Below are 26,471 nucleotides of genomic sequence, written 5' to 3' on the forward strand. Positions count from 1 at the left end.
ATTTTGCGCCGTTTCTGCTGCCCAAAAATAATCGATTAAAAAAATAAACGGTTAATAATCGATTATTTCTGCTCAGCAGAAACAGGCCCAATGATCGCTTTTCTTCAAAACCTTGTTTTTCCACAAATGCTAATTGTATATAGGTCTTTGTAAATATGTAATAAATTGGAAAATTACAAGATTCCAACGAAATATGAACCAAAAAAATAAAAAGATTTAAAAAAATAAACTTAAATCTTTTTTTTTTTAATGATTTCATATTATACAAAAAGATTATAAGACAAGTTTTTGCTGACATATGTTAGGAATTCATTTCAATTACAACTGTGGTTTCAAAACCTCCTCTAATAAATACTGTATAAGGCTCTGTCTAGACTATCAAACTAGTTTGAGAAAAAAAGTGTGATGTGCTCAAATATGGTAGTGATATGACATCATCATGTCCATTTATGGGCACATCATATTTTTGTTGTCATATAAATTTGATAGTGTAGACAGAGCTTTAGAATTAACATATCACTATTGTCTGCATGACATGTACAAAAACTCAATTTCAGCAGTATTAAGATAAAAAGAATAGGGACAATAAACAGTTGCTCCTTCGAGTAATATAAAGATAAATATAAAATTAAAATATCTTCAAACCGATAACATCTTACATGTTTTTCCAATAATTTTAGAAATACTAAAAAAAAATTCCTAATCAAAAAGAGAAAGAACAAAGATAGTTTCAATTTTTAAAATAAATCCTTTAATACCACAACTGTAAAAAGCAATAGTTCATATTTTAATAATGTATAGCGACTGAATCCCCTAGAAAAATAAACTACTGATAATATCACCAGAATTGTTATTAGCACAATGCCATTCAAATTATGGCACACGACACTGACAATAGTTATCTAGGGGTTTTCAAGGCCATTGCTACTTTACTCATCTTTGTCAGATTAGTGGCCAAGCGATAAAAGCCTCGTGATAATGTACTGAATGAAGGCTAGTATTAATGCTAAATCAGCTTTGCTTCCAGCTACAGTTAGGTTTAAATGCCTGGAAGGGCCAAATTCAAAGTTGGAAATACTGTTGAAAGTACAGTAATCTGTTTTAAAAGTATCTTGGATAAGTTATAAAAACAAAAATAGTTATCAGATCTATCTCATTGTCCCTTATTTTCTAAATTCTGGATCTGTCTATTGAACTAATAAAACCTGTCTAAAAGACTGATGATACAAGTGTATACTGAATGAAGCCTGCAAATTTATCAATGGATGGTGAATCTGAAATGACTCAACATGTAAAAAACCCTACTACAGAAAATATCAAGACTACTGAAATTAATCATACTGTAGCAAGTTGAGAAAGAATCAAATATATACCTTTCATCATATAAATAAATAACATGGGATAATGCACTGCATAAATAAAGACATAAGAGGTAGGAACCAACAGAATAGGACTTTAATACTGTATAAGTCTTGCATATGTACCTAAAAATGTTTATTCACTGCCATCTAACAAATTCATAATTCCTTAACCTAAATATTACTAGTTTACATTAGCCTAATATTTTACATAATTGTATAAACAATTGTCAAGATTTTGAACGTTGACTACAGAAGAAAAGCCAATCGATCACTGATGCATTATGTTACATTTTACAGTGCACGTATCAGTACCTAATAAAATCCATGAGGTATTATTGTGAAATCTACACATGAAATATACACGTTCCACTATAATAACATGTTAAAGGCAAGGCTAGAAGGCCAGGTGAATACATCACAAACTCATCAATCGCCATCAAAAATTGTTGACAGTTATCATGATAATTGATATTTTTCCATGCGTATTGTAGTGTAAATCTACTGTAAATTATAAAAGAGAGTATTTGAATGTTTGTTTGTTACACACATTTTTGCTATTGCATTCATCTATACATATGGCATATCAAAATTACTGGAATTGATAGGCCTCTATATAATTATAATCTATGTTAAAACGAAGATTGAGGTGGTTAACAACCGTGGAGGTACTGTATCTTTTCTAGTTTTGCAAAACAAATTGTGCTGTTAAAGTAATGAGAGTAACTCCAAAAGAGGCCGAACAAATTTTTGCTAAAGCCATAGAATTTAGCTCTTTATTTGGAGTCATCACTTATCATTTATTCAGTGGATCTTCTGATGATTGTACTGTAAAATAATGTTTGAATATTAGGAATCAATAACATTCATTCATTCATTCATAATAACATTTATTTCTTATCATTTCAAAGTAAACATAATAACAATTTAAATATAAATAATTAAGAGGCAAAACCCAGAAAGTAATAACATTTGGAGGTTTCCCTCCAAAAAAACTTGTGACGGGTAGCCAGTTAAGAAGTTGTAATCATATTGAAGTTTGAACAAACAGAAACAAAACAAGACAAACAAACAAGTAAAACAAGACAACGACAAGTTAATAATAATATTAAATACTATGGAAGCACAGAAAACCAGAATAAACATGTTGTTTTATTATTAGTTATTTATGGAGTAGAATTTGTTTAAGTTTAAAAGAAAATTTATTTTTTGAAGGTGCCAATTTAATTTCGTCGGGGAGATCATTAAATAATTTGGTGCCACTATAACGGATATTATGTTGCATTAATGTTAATTTGGTAAGGGGAGGGTGGAGGTTACAGGAGGATCTAGTTTTATGGGTATGAATACTATTATTTTTTATAAAGCTGCAAGAAAGTTTAGTTGGAAGTAGACAGTTGACATGTTCATAGACGAAGGTGCATTGTTGGAGGATATTGATGTTTTGGACATTACTGGATTACAGGAAAAAACAGTGAAAACATCTAACACAAAAGCTTTCTTTTAGTAAAAGCAAAGAATGAGGACATAGACCTATACTAACTTCTAATTTGCACTCTATATTAAAGTCAGATATCAGCGATAATAACTACTGTACATTCTCTATTAAAATTATACCTTGTAATTCTATGGCTTCTAAAAAAAACAAATGAAACATGCATTAGCTGAGAAGGTGTAAATGTAGAATTGCACAGCACGTATTTTAAAACGTGAACTGATAAATCATACATGTTATGCGATTTTATGCGATTAATGAGACACATTCGTGTTTGAACGAAAGCTATACTACATTAAAATTAACAGGTTTTTTTTCTGTAGGATGAAGTTATACTACAGATAATTACAAATTGCATGTACATTCCTAGTTTAGAAAATATTGGTATGCATATTCTATCTTTCATATGTTGTAGAAATTCTGCATAATACAAAGACAAAATTAAATCCACACTATACTGTACAGTACAACTGAAATACACAGTAGTGTTATGTACCGTATCCTGAAGTTTTACAGAGGGTCAAGCTTAAAGTTTTTTACACTGACCTCCTTTCACACTTCTCTGAATTAGCAAGTACAAGTATCTTTATTTATAATTAATTTGATTACCACATTTATTATTTCTCTGATACCTGCTTACTACTATTATTTGTATTTGAAGTGTGAAAAATTAAATAAAAGAAAGAAAGAACAGTATGTTCACACTTCTTGTACCACTGTCTTGGAGGGGTGTTAAAGGTTTGCTACTGTTATAAGTTATATTCTCCCTCAGAAGGGAAAGGCCTATGTCGGTTTATCCAGGTACTGTACAGTTAAGCTACACTAAGCACGAAATAGACTGTTTTATATTTAACTGTTCTATCCATTTCACACATTAAACCAAAAGAAAATGTTTTACCTACCTGTACTGGAAAAATTACCTTACCTCTGTGGATGTTTTATTTCAAGTACACTGTCTGTGGCAGTTGTTGTTTCTACTACTTTTCTGATATCTTTTCCAGGTGACTGCTTTACTTTTTTACAGAATTAAGTATATTTAGTACAGTACTGTAGTGTATTGTATATTCATTTATACTTCTCCCCTATCCCTTTGTCTAGCCCAATTTTCATAGAACATCAGTTTTACAACACAAAATTACATTAACACACACACACACAAACATTGATTTTTCTTTTCCCATTCAACTGTTTCTTGTCATTTTCTATTCACTTACCCTTCTGTTGACAAAGTTCTCCCTGCCAGCCTATTTGGCAGATACATTTGTACTTGGCCTCCTCTAGCCCCGTTCGTATACAACTGCCTCCATTAGCACAAAGGTCAGGGTAGCAGTCACTATTGCCCTCGGCTATTAGATAAAAACAAGTAGAAACGAACATTAATAATGAGCTTTTAACAGTCCCAGGTTGATCGTAACAGTTGACATTTGGTAACATTAGAGTATATTTGTCTTATACTGCATATTGTGTGTTAAAAATAATCATATCAAACAAAAAATGAGTATAATCGCACCCCATTCCCTAATTTAGGCTACCCCTAAACTCAGACAAATGACTTTGGTAAACTCCATTGCCTTCAATTTAAATATAATTCCAGCCAGGGTCAGATTTAGATGGTCGGCTAAACAGGCTTTAGCCCACCTAACACTTTTCAACCATGTCTTTGTAAAATAAAATAATGATTATTTTTATTTTTATGCAACCCGACGGATCGTTTTTATCATTTATGAAATATTTAAAGTAATACTATAACTTACTACAATATTATAGGATGCCACATTTCTCTATACCATATACATGTAAAAATGTTGTAAAACATAATCTGTTTGTGTCACAATTGAATAAATGAAACAAATGCACATCCATACTTCATTTTTTATTTTTTTTTAAATTGAATGAAATTGTAGATAGCAGGTTATTGAATAAAATGGGACCAGACAATTTAGAATTATATATTTACTGTATGGAAATAATTTTCATTGAAATGTTTGAATTTATGGAATTTTATTCTATCTATCTACCAAGGTTTTATGTACTGTACACAAAACCAAAATCAATTGTACACTGAATTAAAATGTTTTAATTTTATGGAATTTTTAGGGTTTACAGCCGAAACGGCCGCCGACTGAAACGGCCGCCAATTAAAACAAAATTATGTTTATCGTATAATAATGAATATTGTGTAAACATAGTTGGGTTTTTTATATATTTTTTAAATGTATACAGTAAAAGTGAAAGGAAAAGAATTAAAATTGGACAAAATACAGTATTTGTTTGAATACGTTAAATAAATTTAGAATGGTGAATTATTATAAACATAAACATTATTTTAATAAAAACTTAACTAAAAATACGTTTATTCTTTGATTTTATTCTTAAACATATATTGGTTGGTTTCATTTATTTGTTCCTCCATCGTGGTTTCATAGGCTTTACTGTACGTTTATAATACTGCATTGGCTTGTTTGTAGCTGTGGCGGTATTGGCGTCCCATAGAAAATGTTGGTCACACACCATTTTTAGGAGATATCAGAAACAAACATGGAAAAAAAATCCTACCAAGGTTTTACATATAACAACACAAAATCAATTTAATTGATCGAAATAATTTGCATAAAAATGTTTGCATTTATGGAATTTTTAGAAGATAATATCAGAAACAAACAGGGAAAATATCCCACCAAAATTATAACAACAAAAAATCAATTATAAAAAAAAATATTGATAGAAATAATTTGTATGAAAATGTTTGAATTTATGGAATTTGTAGAAGAAAATATCGGGGAAAAGATCCTACCAAGGTTTTATGTATAACAACACAAATAAAAATCAATTACATATTTGATAAAATAATTTTGCATAAAAATGTCTGAATTTATGGAATTTTTAGAAGATAATATACAGAGAAAAAATCCTACCAAGGTTTTACGTATAACACCACCACAAGCATTTAAATGAGTCACGCGATCTTGTGATAAAAGATTATGCAAGTTTAATGTTTCACTACAATTAATATTGATAATAGATGAGTCGCTGGATAATTAAGATTAAAGAGTTTAGCACGATTGTACTGTCTTACATACCGATTAACCTAAATTGTTTTTTCATACAATCTGTAACCTATATCATAATAACTGTCATATAATCTCAAGTGTAATCAACATGGTTTAAGACAAAGTTATTAAAGTAAAATACAAAGTAGTGCTGATGATCAAAGTAAGCTCTGTGGCTCTAGTAAAATTAAAATGTCAGTGTTCGCTTTATTGCGGTGCTTTTTCAATTGAAAATCTTTTGTAGTGGTATCTTCCTACTAAATATGCAGAGTGGTATTATGTGTTGAATGTTGGGAAATCTTCAAAATATGATTAATTTGGTGCAATTTTGAAATAATTTCTTCATAAAAAAATGTATTGAGTGGTCGAGCATTTAAGGCAGTGGCACCGCAAACTATCTTTCGTGATGAGTAGGGGGTTACCCAGGTGTTATGGTTCAAATTCAGCAACTGTTGATGTTGCGGCAGTTATGGGGACCTGTTTATATCAAGACACAATCAGTTCCACGCCTCTAACAATAACAAACACTATGTCAAAGGATATGTAAACCAAATAGCTAAAATCTGTTACAAACTTGTTAAAACCAATACAAGGAGTAATTTCAACCATTCACGTAGCCATAGGGAATGGAAACGTGTTATCACGCATTCAGCCTGAATGTAACAATGTACAATATACTACAAGTGAAGTAGTAAATCTTGTTTGTGGACACACCAAGAGATTGTATAATGGACACAGTGGCTTATACTTATTATAGCATCTACAATATAAATTTTGATATATTTATGTATTAGTTTATATACATATTTGCTATTGTATTAAACATTTATGGTATTGTAGATAAAGACGAAATCAAGGTTATAAAAAAGTTTATTATTTTACAGGTATCATAAAATATAATAATTTGTAACATTTAAAACTGTATTTGAAGGAATAAGCATTGAAAAATAGTAAATTTACAAAAAACGTGTAGTTTTGAAGAACTTAACAGAAAAAAAGTATACATTTTCAATGAAAAATTCCTTTTAACTTCAATTTGTTTTTACAGTAGTACTTCAATAATCAAATAAAGAAGAGACAGACAGTAATATTTTAAATATTCCAGTTGTCTAAAAATATTCTTTAAAAATACAGAAATGAATATTTCCATTGCTACATTGAAGGAAAAAAAAATGTGTTTATATAAAAAAAGATATTTCCCATGATAATAAAAATATAATAAAACTAGGTTCCTATGACCTTAATCCCAAGAAATTTAAAATCACATGTTTTTTTTATATAAAGACAATTTGTTGTCCCTGATGGAACATCAAAATATGTAACAGAACTTTAGGATAATGTGTGAAATAATCTCTTAGGAATATTATCAGTATATTCCAGTTTACTACAATAACTCTGAGTTTCTATATTATTATTATTATTTAACACTACCCTACATCTCATTTTTTAAATTACCTCATAAATTGTGATTAGTCTAAAGTAGAAAGATGTGGGTTAACTGTAGTAAAATATATAAAGGTTCATATTCACATAACAATGGTGTTTTTCCTCAAGTGATTGGTTTTAGTATTAGAAAGTGTACAATGGATGGATTCATAATTCTTATACTTTACAGAGCAAATTATATCAGGGAAATGTTCTGTCTGATTATATATTGCGAAAATACAAGTCAAATTTCCTGTTATTATGGATGAAATTAAAGAATCTTGAATTTTTAAAAAAAATGGAAAATAGGTTTTCATCACATTATATATTCGCATAAATGAAAAATAGTATACAGTATTTTATCTAGAAAAATGATGAAAAATGGGGTCTTAGGAAACCAGGAGGGTATGCACAGTAAGCGTGGTTGCTACTAGTGCAACACAACAACGTACTGTATCAACGCAAAGTTCTGTTTTGCATAATCAAGGTGATGCAAACATTGCTACAGAGAATTACTCAGTTTGATTTCATGCAACAATGCAAGAACGTCAAGTAACGCTCACACACAACCAAGCAGGTTTGATTTCACTCAGGTGGGGGAGAACACAATCAACGAAAAGGCATTTTCTTATGGTTCTTATCTTAGGTTGCGTTTCACTGCTAGTGCGAACCGCACTTTATGAATGAACTAATAACCTCAATTAGAGGAATGATTTCTTTCCCTTTCCACTATTTCTTCATCCCCCCCTGGTTGTAGCACATTTTTAAAGCCTATTGTAGCTTTGGGTTTACTGCAAGATTACTCTTTACTGTAAAAAAAGAACAATATCAACTTCAACCACATTGATAATAATAATTTAATAATATATTTTTTCCAATAGTAGCGGAGAAGCAATTATAATACTCCGTGTGAAAGACATATGGTCAGAAAAACCAGCAAGTTTACACATAAAGAAAAGCAAATATCCGTCATAGATAAATTTCCTATGGGAATACGACAAATCAATGGAGAAGCATGTTTAGTTTACATCAGTATTACTGTATTAAGGACCTCTGTTATTAACATGCCTACAACTGTAATGAAAATACTAAGTTTAATTGGTAGTTTCAAGACACAGATTAAACTTTAATGAAGCATTGAGTATGTGGCAAGGCACATCATACGGGATATAATTATAATATGATAGCTGGTATTTAGAGTAATTGGTGAATTGAATATGCAAGTAACAAATTGTGTTCAACCCAAAAAACATGTTTACCGTAAGGAAAATGCAGAATTATGTAAAAAATACAATTCATCATATTCTGTGTATTCTTATTTTTTTTTAAATCAAAATTGCTGAAAGAACTGAATGATAAAATGGTAGGCATGATGCAAAAACAGTAAAAGTTAAAAACCATGATAAAACCAGTAAAATTACAACAATCATCACCATTATTAAAATAAGCATAACAAACTGCAAAAACAAAAAGCAAAATTCCAAAAAAATAAATTCAGCTTTTAAAACATGAAGACGTTTTCTTCAACTTTGAGCCAACAATATCGGCATGGGTTCGAGGCTGACTTGCTCCTACTGTAGTTCTGGTGGTGGAACAAATCTGATAAAGACAATAAACTGTAGGTCGAGTTAACACAGTTTACCCGTGTGCACTTTAAAGAACGCAGTTCAGCATTAAAGACGAGTAGGGGGTTTACCCTGGTGAACTGGTTCACAAAATAGTCAGGGGATTACAACCTATCTGATAGGACACTGATTCATTTACTATTAGAATCCCTAGCCAAGTGTGCCTAAAGAAAAAAAAAACACTAATGTAAAATTACTGGTGGTACAAACAACTGTACAGTGAATATTAATTTTTCGTTTTGATTACCTAATTGTAAAAATGATTCACTAACACACATTGTAAACAAGTTCCATCTGAAGAGTACTTAAGTATCTTGTTTACACAGACAAGATAATTTTCAAATTACACTGTGTTACCATGACGATATATACTGCACTCAACTCATTATCACTTTTAATAGTTTAAATTTACATCTTTACAGTTCATCATTGGCTAAAATTAAGAGAAATTACTTGCTAATATTTGATAATTAATTAGCAGAAAGTAGAAAAGGTCACATCACTGTGTAAAGTAAATTGATAAATACTAAACAAGATGGACTAAAAATATCAACGTTAATTTTTTTTTTCTTAAATAAAGCTTGCGGAATCAAATCAAGGGTGGATTTCTTTAAACGGAGGAGCTCTAATATTATAATATTTTATCATTATAATTATTATACTGTACATATTATATTACAGTAATATTCTGTCAAAAATAGATATCAGAATATAGTTAATATGGTCACTTTAATCTGTTAAAGGGGAGCTTGCAAGTCAAAATTCGCACCTGATAACTTTACAGTTGTTCATTTGGTATTGTTTATTTTATTTTATCAAGTTCTCAGTACCTTTGTGTATCAAGCACTGTACAGTACAGGACCTAAATGATCTGAAAAAATGTACATTTTATTTATAGTATTACTGTTAATTAAAATTTTGTTTTTAAGATGGTGCAAATAAACAGTTATACAGTACAGTTACCTAATTGATCATTTGATTTGGTTGGTTGTACAAGTTTAAACTAATGATATTATAAAATAAATTACAAGGACAGCAACAAATCCCAGATGGAAACTTATGAAAGCTAAATTATGAATTTTTAATGATCAGGTCAAATTTAATTGTGAAATTTAATATATATTGGATTTTAAAACTTGATTTGATACTGGATACAGTAGCATGATGGGTTGAAAGGGGAAGCAGGGAGAATCACAACGTGGGATGAAATGAAGGAGAAAATGAGTGTGGAAATAAATGGAAAAGGAAATGATTAGAGTAGAGACAAAAGCGGTAGGGAACAGCTGGTGTTGAGATAAAATAAGAGAGAGGATAATTGGAGTGGGCTGAAAGGGCTAGAGGTGAGGAGTGGAGGGAAGGGATTCTAATTCAAGAGAGAGGCATTTATTCGGGGGAGGTTTTTTTTTTTAGTGTAAAATAAATTCAATAAATACCCCCTTAGATATGAAACAATATCATGAAGTGATAAAATACACTAAAAATTGTATCAAAATGCTTGGTAAATTGTAGATCATGTCAATAAATGAATTATAATACGAATAGAAATGTGTTCCAAATACAGTATTGAGGAGTGTTTATTCGTGAAAATAAGTAAACGTCTAAGCGGCATCTATTCCAAATGATGTTCTATGTGGGGGTGTTTATTCGAGGGGGTGGGGTTCGTTTATTTAAAGTGGGGTGTTTATTCGAATAAGTGTTACTTACAGAACTATACGTTTCGGCATAATATTCCCAAATTTTCCAACTAAACAATATTCAATTGGATGATATGTACACAATATATTATTTACTTAAAATGTGAAATATCTATGTTTACTGTAATGGACAGAAATGCAACACATTTTATGCACCCTAGGCTAGTAACCCGATCCATGTATGTGACACACAAGACATTAATTCAACACTGACAGTTTAACACCTTTACATACAGTATTCAATCACCATTTTAGCATGGATGTACAGTACGTAAAATGTGGGAACATCATGCATGGTTGCTCACACATGTCAAATTATGAATAATTAATTTATCTACAAATGAAATACATATTTGTGTTTGATATATTGATGTCTTTCTGATTGAATATGAATAAAATAAAGATTAATATCATTTTTAGCTTATTACTTTCAATTCAATAACTTAGAATACACTTACGTTTTTTTTGTTAATTCATAACATTTGTAGTGTAACATTCTTTGAATAAATGAAAAAACATGAGATATAAGTGAATGGGACACCAGGGAATGAAGGCAAATGCACGAAGACGCGCAAAGATAATAAAAAACATGGTGTTCCAGGAAAGTTTGAAAATAAATTAAGACAAAAATTAATATACCTGTACAATAGTGTAGGCCTATAGTACAAATTATATGATTTAAAAATTGTTAAAAAATAAATAAAATAGATTTGTACCAAGAAACATTAAATAAATTGATATGATACTGGTTACATCATTACGAATTAATGTTTTTGATACATCTTCATTCTAAATTCTATTTTGAATGATCAATTATTAGTTGGAGACTTGTACAGTAGGAAGTGTCCCCTTAATAGAGGTGGTGTCCCCTATATACTGTATAGAGGCATCCCCAATTAGTGTTTCTTTTTATGTACAATAGTAAGGGTGTCCAAAAGAGGTTTTATTGTAATTTTGATTTAAAAGTGATATGTTTATCAAGTGTACAATAAATGGCATTAAAATATCTTATCTACTTAAGAAAGTACACTTAACGAGTTGTTCCCCTGAAAAAATAATTCTTAAAACATTTTTTGTTGAATATGCCATTTTAATGTTACATAATTGTTATTCACTTTGACCAAAAATTAGATCGAAAAAAAAAATTATTTACCTGAAAAACTGTAATTTAAAGCAAAAAATAGTCAAACTGGCTGCCAGTCAATACATTTTTGGTTGAAATTAACCATTTATTTTGTCATTTTATAAGTGAAAATATTGGTTTTTTTTCTACGAAAGTGATTAACTTTATTAAAGCTACAAAATAATCTATTCAAAGTCTGATTTTATTAATCTTTATTTTTCATGTTTTTGGGGACAATACATCTTTAATGTTATTTTATACTCTAAACATACAATACAGAAACATTTACTCTTTTAATATTATTAAGAGCAAGAGCAGAATTGCATTGATTTTTAATATCATTCATAAGTTCCCTGGTGACTCATCTGTTTAACTGTATTCCAATGTAACACATTGCTATACATCAATACATGGTGTATTCACGTTTAGGCGTTTTTCTTAAAGAGTACTCTTATGAAGCCGCAGGATATCATAGCCTCACAGTGTGTGTCGTAGATTGTGTTTCAGTTCCACCACAGGACATACTGTACAGTCTACTGTCGAGAAAAGCAACTTTAGTCGCCAAATCTGGAGAATTTTCTTGAGGGTTTTGTAAAATTTGTAAACTACATAAACATAAAATACATATATATCTAATGTTTTTGCTCAATACTAAACAATTACAATATCAAATTTTACTATGATTTTAAAATGATATAGTCATACAGAGAACAATGACCTACGATCTACTCACGCGTAGGCTACGAAAGGTTACGCATAGAAAAAAAGCAGTAATTTCTTTCTGTACTGTATCTTTACAGTATTTGTCCATTAAAAATATAAATCACTATGCACGAAAAAAAAAAACAGCCATTTTGACAAAAAATAGTTTATTTATTAAATGAGATACAGTAGTATAATTATGCTCTGCAGTAGTACTGTATAATCTACCCCATCCATTGTTAATGCGATCTGAATACAGTCGTACAATCCCACCCCCATATTTTCCCCAAATTTCATATCCAGGCCCATGAGACTAAATGGTATCATCATTTGAATTATCCAGGCTTCAATACAAAATGATGGAGATCATGAGATGATCTGATACCGGTAATATTCCGTATAGTTTTGTATTGTTTAAAAATATATCTATATATATATATCAATCCAAAGGCAAATTACTGAAAAAATGACAATGCTGTGGGTATCAGTGGCTGGATTTCAATGGAGATATAAAAAGAAAGCGAAAAGCTAAATCAAAACGATAAGTAAAACAGCCAGAAAAGTTAGCAGAGCTTTCGGGCAACACTAGCCCTTCATCAGTGCAAGTGAAGGAATTTGGATAACGTCATAGTATAAGAGCTGGCAAGTGCTGCCTGGATACTTGTTTGTTCTTATGTGCTGCAATAGCTTTTGTAGCTTGTACTACAGTATGGAAGTATCAGAAATAAAAGCAAAATTGAATTGAATGGTATTATACTGTGAGGTATAACTTGTAATTGGAGACATACTGTACAAACTACAATATTTGAGAATTGTTTTAAAAAGAATATGAACATTAAAGATGTATTGTCCCCCAAAAACATGAAAAATGATAAAATAATAAATCCGACTTTTAATAGGCTATTTTGCAGTTTTAATAAAGTTATTCACTTCTACAGTATATAAAAATCCCAAAAAAAGAATAATTATTTTTCTTATAAAAAGACAAAATAAATGGTTTATTTTAACTAAAAACTCATTGTCTGACAGACAATTAATAAGTATGTTTTACTTTAAATTACATTTTTTCTGGTAAATAATTTTTTTTTTCCGAACCAGTTTTTGGTCAAAATGAATTTAAACTACTGTATTATGTGACATTAAAATGGCATATTCAACAAAAAAATTGTTAAAAAATTATTTTTTCAGGGGACAATATATATTTAACAAAATTCTTGAAACAATGTCACATATGTTTTGGGTTTTTATTTTCCCAGGACAAATTCATTCATTATAAAAAATAGTCACATTATATTTGTAATCGAAATGATATAAACAGATGGTAAACAGAAAAGTTAAACTACAACAGTACAGTAGTAACACCATATGGCAGGCACTAACTAAGTAATGCTTGTTGTACAATAATAATAATCGGTTTCTTTTGACGTATCGTCTATAATTCAGGGAATATTTAAAATGGGATATTTCTGAGTTTTTGTTGGTTTGTTTTTTAAAAATATTATGGGAAATACATTAAGTACCAATTACTGTACTTCTCTTAAATGTTTTTTTTTCCTCAGTTTAGGATTGGTTGTTTACTGTGTTGATTTCTACATTTTTTTAAATGTTTTTTTATTTGATTCATCCAGTTATCTTTTGGATCAATGAGAGTGGTAGTAATTCTTCCATTTAAAAAAATTAAAGATTTGTTGTCCACCAAAAACATGAAAAATGAATTGATAAATCAGACTTTGAATAGGCCATTTTGTAGTTTTCACCTACAAAAAGACAAAATAAATGCTTAAATTCAATCATCTTGTAAGCTTATTGGCTGGCAGCCAATTTGACTATTTTTTTGCGCTAAATTAAATTTTTTTTCAGGTAATAATTTTTTTTTCAATCTAAATTTTGGTTAAAGTGAGTACAGTATAAACTACAGTAGTAGCATTAAATTGGCATAGGCCTATTCAACAAAAAATCATTTTTTTCAGGGGCAATATAAATATATCTTTAATGTGTTTAAAGTGAAATTTTAAGAATTTACCAATTTACATATCAACATTACAATTACGTAAATCATTTACACCACTCAATAGTGGCACTGCACACTCTTTGAAAAAGCCTACTTTATTTATGTTCACTTTTATTTGTAAACTTCAAAGGCGGTATACAAATCAGGGTTGAATGAAATACCACGCTTAAGTGAACATGTCAAGACGTAAATTAATGACTGGAAGTAAACTTTGACCCAACCCATAGAATAATAATTGACAATGTTGGGCGGACAAATGTGAAATTGTAATTGACTGTAAGACAGGAAAATTATCTCCAATTGAGCATAAAACTAATCTGCGTTCCGTTTGTTCTGTAGTATTCATCTTAAAGTTTCATTCTCAAAAATCAAATGTAAATATCATAATTAAAAGTAAACATTAAAATAATATTTAATACCACGCCAAAGTACCGTACTGATATGAAAACAAATCCATAAGGGTTCAGTTTGGGCCTCCGCTAACAATAACTGTATTCAATTACATTAGAACTTTCATTCTCAAAATTAAATATTATAATATACAGTAATTAAAAGTGAATAAATTAAAATAATTAAATGATTAAAATACCACGATACGAAGATACTGAACCCTATGAAAAAATCCATGAGGGTACAGTTTGATTTTCCCATAACCCCAACAAGAAGACCTAACTCTGTACAGAAGGAGGGAAATGGGTGACCCGGATACTTAATCACGAAATTTATACACTAGCTATAGGCCTAGTCTGACGTTGTCTAGTTGCTGCGTTAATTGTCTTTCTGTTTTTGCCAGAATCTGTCAGCTTGGAGAAAACATGCTATTTTCGCTTAAAATTTACGATTCTTCCATTTGTTTTTGGCCTTGACGATCAATTGAAAGTGGGTGAATCACAGAACAAAAACGAAAATATCAATCCGCGCGCAATGCATGTTGGGATTTATAGCGGGCCGCTTAAATTATTAGAATCAACTTTAACCGTTTAAAGACGAATAAAGTTACCGCAATAGGACCATATATTATTTATTTTTACATTAAATGTAGTTTGTGACTTTAAATTTTAAATCTAAAAAATGTAGGGAATGGGACTTTAAAATGTTGCACAGTACAGTCACCAGAACCACAAGTTTAATACTGATAATATTTAAAAAAAAGTGTAGCAAATTTTCATAATGGCTTTCCTCTACCCCACTTTTTTGGAGTTTGTTTTATATAGTAATGTACTGTAATATAGTAGTACTATAGTAATGTAAGATGGAAGAATTTGGCTACTGTTGACTGACTTTCATGGATAAATGCACGAATGAATCAGTTTGGGTGCATGCATAGGAAGTGATGTAGTTCATTTACGCTACTGTTTACTTGTTCACCATCAAGGTTATAATTTATATACAACTGTATATCTGACAGATACCATTGTCTAGAGTAATCCATTTCAACTGCTTCTCCTACCTTGACTGAATATACCAATAAAGTATCTTTTAAAATGGCTATGTTGTATAGAATTCCACTGTATTTTTTACATTCAATAGGCTGGTTGAGAGTTGATATAAATTGTGCAATGATGAAAGGGCAATTTACAATGATAGAAAAGCAATCAAATGAAAGAAGGTTAAGAAAAGAAAAGCATAACTCACAATGAATAAAAACCTAATATATGAAAAATAACAATAAAAGTGCAAATCACAATGGCAAAAATAGAAGTTTTGAAACCACCGAACTATTAGTAAAATATAAAAAAAGAACACACCAGTAGGGCCTAAGTACTGTAGGTAGCAAATAAACTACAGTATAGGGGCTTAACAGCACAACTATTTAATATTTAAAAGCGGGGATGGGTAATCTGGTTTGACCACCACGGAAGAGCTGATTCAGTACATATTTATGAAATTCATCATACTTCCTTCTTCAAAAATATTTTCTTTGGCAAACACTTTTTTTACATAAACTGATGAAAATCGGTGTTAAGGAATGATGATGTAAAGTAGAGGTTTTTATCTTAAATAATTTGAAACCTATTTTGATACATGAGAAGTTTTTTTATCTGAATGTTTTTGTAATGCTAGTGCATCAGAAAATTGGTAAAGATCCTCTTCCATAAATGAGAACAATAAAAAACAAAAATTGAATTCCACAAATCCCATTCACATTTATAAATTGTGTTCTCTACAACCCCCAATCTGAAAAGTGTGCTCAGAACCTGGGTTATAACTTATACCCACTTATTTGACAAATTGCACATCCCAAGACATAAATTAAAGATACAGTAAAACAAAATGTTTAGAAACAAATCAGTCCCTTGATGCCAGCGACAAGTAACGATCGACTTGCAGGTCATAAATCACATTGACAAAGCCATAACATCGACATTCCTACTGGCATTTATTTTCGATAAAGTCTTAAAACACAGTAAACAAACATGGTACAATAATCTTCTAAATAATAAAATACCCCAGAACAATACGGAGTTAATCTTGAGTTTATAGTTGAATTAAATATAACCCTAGGGTCTTCGCAGTTTGCAGATCGGATATCCGCCAGGCAGTACGAACTTGTAAGGAAGATATCAACAAACTGGTCGTAGTAGACGTAAGTCTCTTGTTGAAGTTCTTAAAGACGTGGGCCTAATAAAACAAGCACTCAAGTCAGTAAGATAAACAACATAATATGGTTCCTAAACAATGTTTTTACTTACCAAATATTAAACAGCAGCACGTAAAACATGATAAACTCAAGAGATTCCACATGTTTCAATCATTCAATCTTGACTTACTTCATTGTTTACGTTGTGTCGCTGAGCTATGAGGACGCTACCAGTACGTTGGGCACTCAGTGACGACGGCGACCCAAAGCCAAGGTTCTTCATGATGTTCAAGGATAATAACATGTCGCCCTCTATAGTACAAACAAAATCCAAACTTTTTTAATATTGTCACGCCCACGTTTTTCTGTCAAAACTCTGAATTAATTTTTCTATTTTAACCGTGTTATGTTCCATATATTAATCTAATAATTGGACAGTTATGTTTTTAATCTATAAAAAACTGTACTACGGTAGTACTTATAGAACCCAAAAAAGTGTCCTCTTAATGGGTGGTGTCCTCTACATAGGGGGTGTAAGTTTTTATTCGCGTGCAACGCGACTCTAAACAGCTCACTATGTCGGTCGGTTGGTCGGTCAGTCGGTTGGTCGGTCGGTCGGTAAACACTAACTTGAGCACGCTAACTAACTTGTTTGTTTTAACGATAATGCATATTTTTACTGGGTTGAGAAACAACTTACTTACAACTTCAGAAAAAATACAGTTGCGAAATTGTAATAAACATGACAGAACAAAGAATGCATTTCAAGCCATTTCATACTACTCCGAAATGACGAAAACACTCTGAAGCTCTTGCATGACATATGCAAGAAAACAACCAAAACTGGTAGAATCGGCAGACATAAAATAAGTATATTTATCTTTTTTTAAAGAAGATACTGTATATAAACGAAGAGCTTTCAGGTTGGAATTGATGGAATTATGATATACAGCCAGAAATAGAGCTATTTGGAAAGTTTAATAAGTGAAAACATATTGTGAGGACTGGACTGGATTTGGAATTCAATTTTTAGTTTTTTTTTTTATGGTTCTGATTTATAGAAGAGGATTTTCATTTTTGTTATTAAGTTCAAAAGCAGTAATAAATGATAATTATTATAATAACATTTTGATTTTGCATTTTGTAGCACAATTTCAGTAATAATTTTAATTTTAAAGGCGTTTACACAGAGTCGTAACAATCTCACTAAATGTACAGAAGGAATCGCTTGTATTCACATAATTTAATATTTTAACATAGCGCCCTCAATTACAACATTATCGTCGTCGGGGCAACGGATTACGCCGGTTACGCCCGCGTACTTATTAACCAGCATCTCTCAGGAGAGACGACACTTTATTTCCACGGACACAGAAAAGGCTGGCAATATCCTTAGGATTGTATTATGGCAATTTCATAAACAAAATTAATTGATTAAAATAAAACAATACGCCCTACCACTCCCACGTTCACCCACCACTTTTTAATAATAATTAAACATTAACACGTCAAAACATTATTACACTTTTAAAAAAACATTTTTTAAATTAGCAACACTAAATTATTGGCTTATATTTCGTTTCTGTGAACGAGTTATCATTATGTAACTACTATATTAATATTCCGTGTAAACTGCTTTTGTATTAATATATTCAATAATTGTATTAATATTCATTGATCTAATAATAAATAAACGTTTATTACAAATGTAAAATTTGGTGACCTAAGGGCGTATATTTATTGTATATCTTGCATAAAAAGAATACATTGTGATGTTAGATGACACGCTGCGCTATCGCGCCGATCTGCTAGACGTAAGGGAAGTTGTAACTCATTGTTTGTGAGCTGATTATCATATGCAGAGTTTGAATTAATCGATAGATGGTTTATGAATTATTTAGTGCAGATCAATTGGTTGAACTTGAGCGAATTGGAATCTAAACTATTTCAATTTTGAATCAAATATGCGCTGTGACGTCAGGAAATTGATGGGCCCTTGCTCATCCGGGTATTCAAGTGGAAAGTTCAATTATGTTTAACATCTTCGAACAGTGTTGTTATTTTGGCGACTGATGCGAGGGAGTAAGAAGTTTAGTGCCGAAATATCCTTGCTTAGATGGAGAAAATGGCACAGTTAAATACTAAAACTTAGCACAAAGTCAAGGAAAACGCAAGAACGGAATATGTTGGAAATACGTGTATTGCGGCTTATGTTGAGAAAAGAAGAATTGTGAATTGTTTTAATTTTGAAGTGAGATAAATTCCACGTTTTAATTTCGCTGGTGGCAACGGAGGAAGAGTGTGCTCTCATTTTTGAGTAGCTCATCTGCGCGCTGGTCAGGTAGGCTTCTTATTGCTTAGTTCGTCATAACTGTGCAAAGCGTTTTTTTGGAGGACAAAACAGGGTGTTTAAAGGACAGGAGTGGTAAAGTCATCACCAATATTGGTGATGCGTATATGAATATTAAATAGCCGAGGAAAATACCATTTTGCGGTTCATTTATATTCAAACGTGGTTGTCCTGGCTGTTTTCTTTTAAACAAGCTTTTATGCCAAACCTAAAAAAAGGTTTGGCCACTTTCTGATTAAGTTTTTTTTTGTGTTGCCACCGTGTGTGCTGTAGTGTTACGCTTGCCGACCGAGGGTGGCCCGCCCCCACGCGGGACTGCCAGAAACTCGGGCAAGCTTGATTGTGATAGGTGGGCACCCCCGTGGCGGAGTAGTGCGGCAAGTACTAGCAAAAACAGCAGCGAAAAAATGGAGGCCGTAACGGCAGGAGGGAATGAGGGAAGCGCAAATGGAAGTTATCAACCCAGGTCTATACGATCTACTGGCTCCACCGGGGGAACGGGTCAGGGGGGTATTGGAAAACACAACTCCCTCTCACTCCCAAAATTATTAGACGATGGAGACAGCAGGGCGGATAGTTTGGACTTTGGTCACGGACAAGAACCGAGCTGGGAACGTGTCGTCATCAATGTCAGTGGCCTGCGATTTGAAACGCAGATAAAAACTTTAAATCAATTTCCAGACACGTTGCTCGGAAATCCAGAGAAACGCATTAGATATTTTGACCCTTTGCGAAATGAATATTTCTTCGATCGTAACCGGCCAAGTTTTGATGCTATTCTCTACTATTATCAAAGTGGCGGTCGACTAAGAAGGCCCGTCAACGTCCCCATCGACGTCTTCACGGAAGAAGTAAAGTTCTATGACCTCGGTGAAGATGCGCTATCAAAATATCGAGAAGATGAAGGATTCATAAAGGAAGAGGTAAGAGATTTGCCAGAGAAATTATGGCAACAAAAAATATGGTTGCTGTTTGAATATCCTGAGAGTTCTAGGGGAGCAAGAATTGTAGCGATTATATCCGTTGCAGTCATTCTAATCTCCATAGTCATTTTCTGTATGGAAACTATGCCAGAGTTTGAGGATAAAACAGACTTTAGTAATAATAATACTGATATTGACCAGTATCGTGGCTTCAAAAATCCTTTCTTTATAATAGAATCATGTTGTATCTTGTGGTTCATATTAGAGTTAGTTGTTAGATTTATTTCCAGTCCAAGTAAGCTGTTGTTTCTTAAGAATATAATGAACTTAATAGACCTTATGGCTATCGTGCCATACTTTATCCAACTGGGTACCATGGTTGCCGAGATCTCAGAACCAAAAGGTGAGCAAAGCAATGAACAAGCTATGTCCCTGGCCATCCTTCGAGTTGTACGTCTAGTGCGCGTGTTCAGAATATTTAAATTGTCAAGGCACTCTAAAGGCCTACAAATATTAGGGAGAACATTGAGGGCGAGTGTGAGTGAACTCGGGCTACTCATATTCTTTATGTGTATTGGTGTTGTTCTATACTCAAGCGCTGTGTACTTTGCAGAAGCTGATTTTGAGGAATCCGAATTCAGCAGTATTCCAGACGCATTTTGGTGGGCGGTAGTCACTATGACTACTGTAGGTTATGGTGACATGAAACCACAGACAATAGGGGGGAAAATCGTTGGCTCACTCTGCGCAATAACAGGAGTGTTAACAATAGCATTGCCTGTACCGGTAATCGTTTCAAACTTCAACTACTTCTATCACCGTGAAGCTGATACCGAAGATACGTCGCAGTACTCGCACGTAAGCAGTGCTCCTGCGATGATAGAACAGGGAATGCTGAAACAAGACGGCGACACGGCATCGGTGGATTGCGTGGAGATGGAAGACGGGATGACAAACTCGAACCTAAAAACCACGACAAATAATGATAGGTCAAAGTTCAATAATGTGCAAGGTAATTGTATTAATATGAGTTCACTCTCAGTAGAAACGGACGTATGATTACCGATCTTAAACTAAATAAGTATTCGTTATCAACGATAGTATTTAAACAGCAAAGAAAAATGAATAAACATGAGTTTCCCTTCCTATGCAAACGTCTTATCCAATATTGCTCATTCAGCTTTAATAAGGTGCAAAAATGTAATTATTTTCTATGTTTCCCTTTTTTTTCAAAACAAGGAAAAAATAAGCAAATTTTGAAATATGTTGCTTTCAAAATTATGTAATAATGAGCAATTTTAATAGCATATTTATCTTTTTTTTAATTCTTAAAATTATTAAAATATCGGTGCTGTCTGAAAACAAGTATATATGTATCAGGTTCAGGCATCAAACATTAATTTATTATATTAATAATTGCAATTCAAAATCATAAAAATGAAAAATTAACTCCCCAAAAAATAGTATTATTATCATTGTGGTGATAATATTGCAACAAATATAAATCCTTATATCAATTATAATAATAAATCTATAACATTTTGAAATTTTTTTGAAATATTTCTCATTCAAATTTTAGATTAAGATGATATTAAACCATTTAATGGTATTTTAATACGTATTGTGGATGTCCAGAGCTTCCGTACTGTATAAATTTACATAACATTGTATATTAGGATTTCTTTGCTTTCGAGTTGATGTTTTTTAGCCTTAAAATTGTTCTATCCCCCCTTTTTTTGTGAGAGTTTAAGAGAGATTAATAAAGGTGTTTTTACTATTAGGGTTTTTTTTAAATGTGATATTGTGCAAACTTGTGAGAGTGAAGGGTGAAGGTGGGTTATGATTTAAAAAGAATAATATTAAATATCAACTATAACTAAATCATAATACTTGGAAATATCTCCAAATTAATTTGGATTCTTTTAATTAATTTCCCAACATAACTGTAAATGTATTTTGTCTGTTTTTTCCAAATCTATGACATTCTTTGTTGAACTTAGTTCATGACATTACACAATTAAACGACATAGTCATCACATTCATTTGACATCCATACATAATTCATATGGCTTGATTTTTGCAATGAAAACTCAACTAATTTATGCAAATATTAACTTCAGTATTAGGGTAGTAGGCTTATAATTAGTACCTTAACTTTGAAATTGTTCAAAGAAGATATTATTTTGATTTTTTACAATTTTTCCTCTAAATTGAATACAGTGAAATTAAATTCTCACATGCAAGATAATAAAATGAATTTGCGTTTTCACGACACACCATGTGACTTACACAGGGGTAGTGGTAAAGTCATCTTTGCACTCTCAGAAATGTCTGTTAGACTCAATAGCTGTGTAGTTGCGTTGTGAAATGAATGGGCACTAATATGGTACTACAGGAGGACTATTCCTATTTCTATAGTGAATAGCGGGCTAGTAAAAATTAGGACTACAAGGCTAATTAGTAGCATCCAATTTATAGAAATGGAACCTTTTTAATATTAAGGTCCCTGTGTAGTCGTATTTCCTAGTGCAATTCCTACAGCAGCTTACGTTATCGCTTGGTCAATATTCAACGATTCAAGAAATTCATTGATTTCAGCCCGCATTACAGTTCCCCTATTGATTGTTATCTTACCGCGTCCTATACTACTTGAGCTTAATATATGGAAATTTTACTTATTATAATAATGATATTGTATAGTGTCTGCGTGGAAGGAAATTCCCATGATGATATCAGCATATTGTTTACGAGCTAAAACAACGATCTATCAATTTATTCTTTAATGACACTAAACATTTTCAATGACGCTAGTTAATTAAAAAGAAATTATTAATTATGAATTAGATTTAGAAACAACACATATCGTTGACAATAGTATGTATTGATAAATTCTACGACAAAGAACAACATTGATCAACTGCTCAGATCTGGTCTATGTTACGTTTACTGTAAACCACTCATGGACAAAATTTCTTATTGTATACATATATTGTTATTTTGTTAGATCAATAATTTATGGATTCATATTCATATGTTGATGATATCATAAATTATATACTGAATTACATAATTAACTTGTGTCGTCGTCGCACAAAACATTAGCAGTGCCCTATATTCTTATACGGATAACATGCTTCTATTAATTATCTAAAGCGGTTTTAATTTATTACTTTCACCTTCTAAGTGTTTTAAATTGTGTATAGACATATTTTCAAATTTAAAAACGATGAAATCATTTTACATAGTTTTAATAATTTTATATTGAAGTACACAAAAATGATGTTTTTAATTTGATAATTTGTTAATTGTTTATTTTCAATAATATGTTCTATATATAATAACAATTCAAGTGTCAAATTATTAATTATCTTGCTGGAACAATATAATTAACATTTTAATTGATTGCTTAATAAGTCAACGTTACACCATGTTATACCTCCATGGTTACACAAACAAATTTATATTTATCTTAAATTGATCATTTAATATACAAGTATTGTTATCTTTTAAGTATCAGAATTGATAATTAATATTTATTTTGTATCATTTAATTAAAATTATGTGCATAAATTATAATAATTGGTAAACTCATATTCATTTAATTACATAAATTTTAAAAACTTCACCTAAATCCTCAAAAAACTATGCAATCACAAACTCATAAAGAATAAACTTAAATTCATTCTCATTATAAGACACATGCTTATATTTTACAAATGTTACCAATATTCGTATAATCAAAATATTATATTTGCATGAATACATACATTTACATATTTAATTTACATGGAAAAAATATTAACATTACAAACACATTTAAACATTTTTTCTATGGGACTTTAAAAAAAAAATCAATCATTTTCAAAATAAAACACTCAAATTTGTTAAATTTGTATTATCTATAACAATTATCCTACTTCTTACACTAAATGATTTAATTTTGATATAAAATTTAAAATAGAAAATAAAAATGTTTTGACGCAATAGTAATTATAATTATTATCAAGTTTGGAGAATGTAAACAATTTATGACATTATTCATTCAATTATGTACAGATATTTAATCAATTTAAACCTATTATCTAATTAAGAGAAATTAATTAAAATGAATCACATGTTTTCTGAAGTGATAAGCTCTTTATTGAAAATTAATTATGTTATTGATATAAGAATTTCTCGTAGCACATACAACAAGGTTTAAATTACATTAAATAAAAAAAACATTATATAAACATTCAATAGATTATTAAATATATAATTCTAAAACTATTAATTTAAAGTAAATATATTATTTTTCTATGTACTTTCCTCTACTCGCAATCATATTTAATGGAAAAATGGACATTGCATTGTTTGAAAATGTGGGTATATTTTTGTACAGTTTTTAAAAGCTGTACACAAACTATCAAATTTAATTGAGAAAAAAAACGTGACAATCCGTAGTTAAATATAACAATCGCATAATAACTTGAACAGCTAAAATAATATATCTTTTAATTCTTTATAGTGTGAACAGACTTTAATATTACTTGACTTGTAAAAGCCCAGTGTGAACACTATAGATTTTACAGAAGCCATACTGTAGTTCCGTTCTAATATTATTTATTAAAAATCAAGTCTCCATTCCCAGACATACTCATATTCTATAACAATAATCCATTTAAATACCTTTGGCATACAAATATTAATATGTATAAGCATAAGTATAATAATAAGCATTTTTTACAATTTTAACCTTTTTAATCTTTATCTCATAATTCAACAAATGACATAATAAATTAACATATCTTGATACATTTTTATAAATTCATAGTAGCCACATTATTTTAATTCAGCTTGACAATAAAGATATTATACTGAAAACACCTCCAGCATATATTGTATACTAATCGAAAAATGTGTGTTTGTGTGAATATCGAAATGTGTATTTATCATAAGCTCTGTATTAGGATCTTCTCTTCACTTTCTCTGTGCAAATATTTATCAATAAATTAATGGGAATCAAATTTACATATTTATTTTCAAACTAAATATTTAAATTAACAGGTGAGTTTGCATAATAATGAGCGAATGGAAAAGTAAGTATGGTTGAATGTAAAAACAAACGTAAGAAAGTCGGAGCAAATGTTCTGTTTTCACTGAGTATAACTGCCTATGCACATTAATGAACAAGCGTATCATTATTTTACTGGAAAAAGTGAGACCATTAAGCAGGGGACGGATGGAAACGAAAAAGCAAGAACAATGGAGAGACCGAATTTATAACAAGAGACGATTTTAAACTGCATGATTAAAAACAATAGCATGAGAACTTAAAAGTATATCAAGCAATAATTTGTATATCTTAAATGAATGAGAAGAAGCTAAAAATAATAACATATTAGGAACGAACAAAAATAAGTCACAAAATAAAATGGTTTTAAGATATTGAATTATGACATGTTATTATGTAAATATGCTAATCATGGCATGCTGCATAAATGCATTCGTATTGCATATGAATATTCATAAGATCTCATTAGGTATGCATGCCGAATGTTTCATCTCAAGAAAGCAATAAAACTATGTTTGTGTCATCTTCAGAAATAATGTGCCGAATAGATGATAAATTTTATTTTCGTGAAAGCTGTAAAGACGGAGTAGTTACTTGGACGTTGCAAACTCAATTCTCGGTTGATAATATCTCCGATATAGTTTGAAACATCCAAGTAAACCGTGCTCCGTTTCTATAGCTTTTACAAAAACGGAATTTCTCGTCTATTAAAGAAGCTAAATGAAATGAAGAATGTAACGAATGTTGATAGATTGCATGCTCTGTTGCACACCCGTGAACAATCACTACGTACACACGGGCGATCTTAATGGGACTTAGGACTGGATAAGAAGTGAAATAAAAAGCGAAGGCGGCGTTTAAAAAAAGAAAGAATGAGGAAACCTCACCGGTATGACAACAATTATTCAACTATTATTCGTAGAAAGCTACTAGATTAAGAGCACTCTTGCACAACATGCTAGTAGAACACAAGGTAGAATACAGAACAGCCTAATATAGCCGTTATATTAAATACACACAATGTTGATATGAAGCTCAGATGGAGTTCACTATGCACTTTTATGTTAGTTAAAAAAAAGTT

The 26,471-nt window shown here is 30.9% G+C and overlaps 2 protein-coding genes across 2 annotated transcripts in view; one reads left to right on the top strand and one right to left on the bottom strand.

Moving 5' to 3' along the window:
• Positions 1 to 17,316, bottom strand: part of LOC144848516 (uncharacterized) — a 42,768-nt gene extending 25,452 nt beyond the window's left edge. Inside the window, exons 1-2 of the mRNA XM_078705301.1 lie at positions 17,177 to 17,316; positions 4,068 to 4,199 (exon numbers count right to left, since the gene is read on the bottom strand). Coding sequence (XP_078561427.1) covers positions 4,068 to 4,199; positions 17,177 to 17,228 — 184 coding nt within the window. The 5' untranslated portion in view covers positions 17,229 to 17,316. The remainder of the gene's footprint in view (positions 1 to 4,067; positions 4,200 to 17,176) is intronic.
• Positions 17,317 to 18,850: 1,534 nt separating this feature from the next.
• Positions 18,851 to 21,624, top strand: LOC144848852 (potassium voltage-gated channel subfamily A member 1-like). Its single transcript, XM_078705779.1, has one exon. The coding sequence runs from the start codon at positions 19,822 to 19,824 to the stop codon at positions 21,394 to 21,396; it is 1,575 nt and encodes a 524-aa protein (XP_078561905.1). The 5' UTR covers positions 18,851 to 19,821; the 3' UTR covers positions 21,397 to 21,624.
• Positions 21,625 to 26,471: the final 4,847 nt, after the last annotated feature.

This window comes from Antedon bifida, chromosome 7, assembly GCF_963402885.1.
Source record: "Antedon bifida chromosome 7, ecAntBifi1.1, whole genome shotgun sequence".
Taxonomy (NCBI): domain Eukaryota; kingdom Metazoa; phylum Echinodermata; class Crinoidea; order Comatulida; family Antedonidae; genus Antedon; species Antedon bifida.

What these genes read in the sequence shown, in the direction of transcription:
- LOC144848852 (XM_078705779.1), top strand. Translation starts at nt 19,822, where the DNA reads ATGGAGGCCGTAACGGCAGGAGGGAATGAGGGAAGCGCAAATGGAAGT.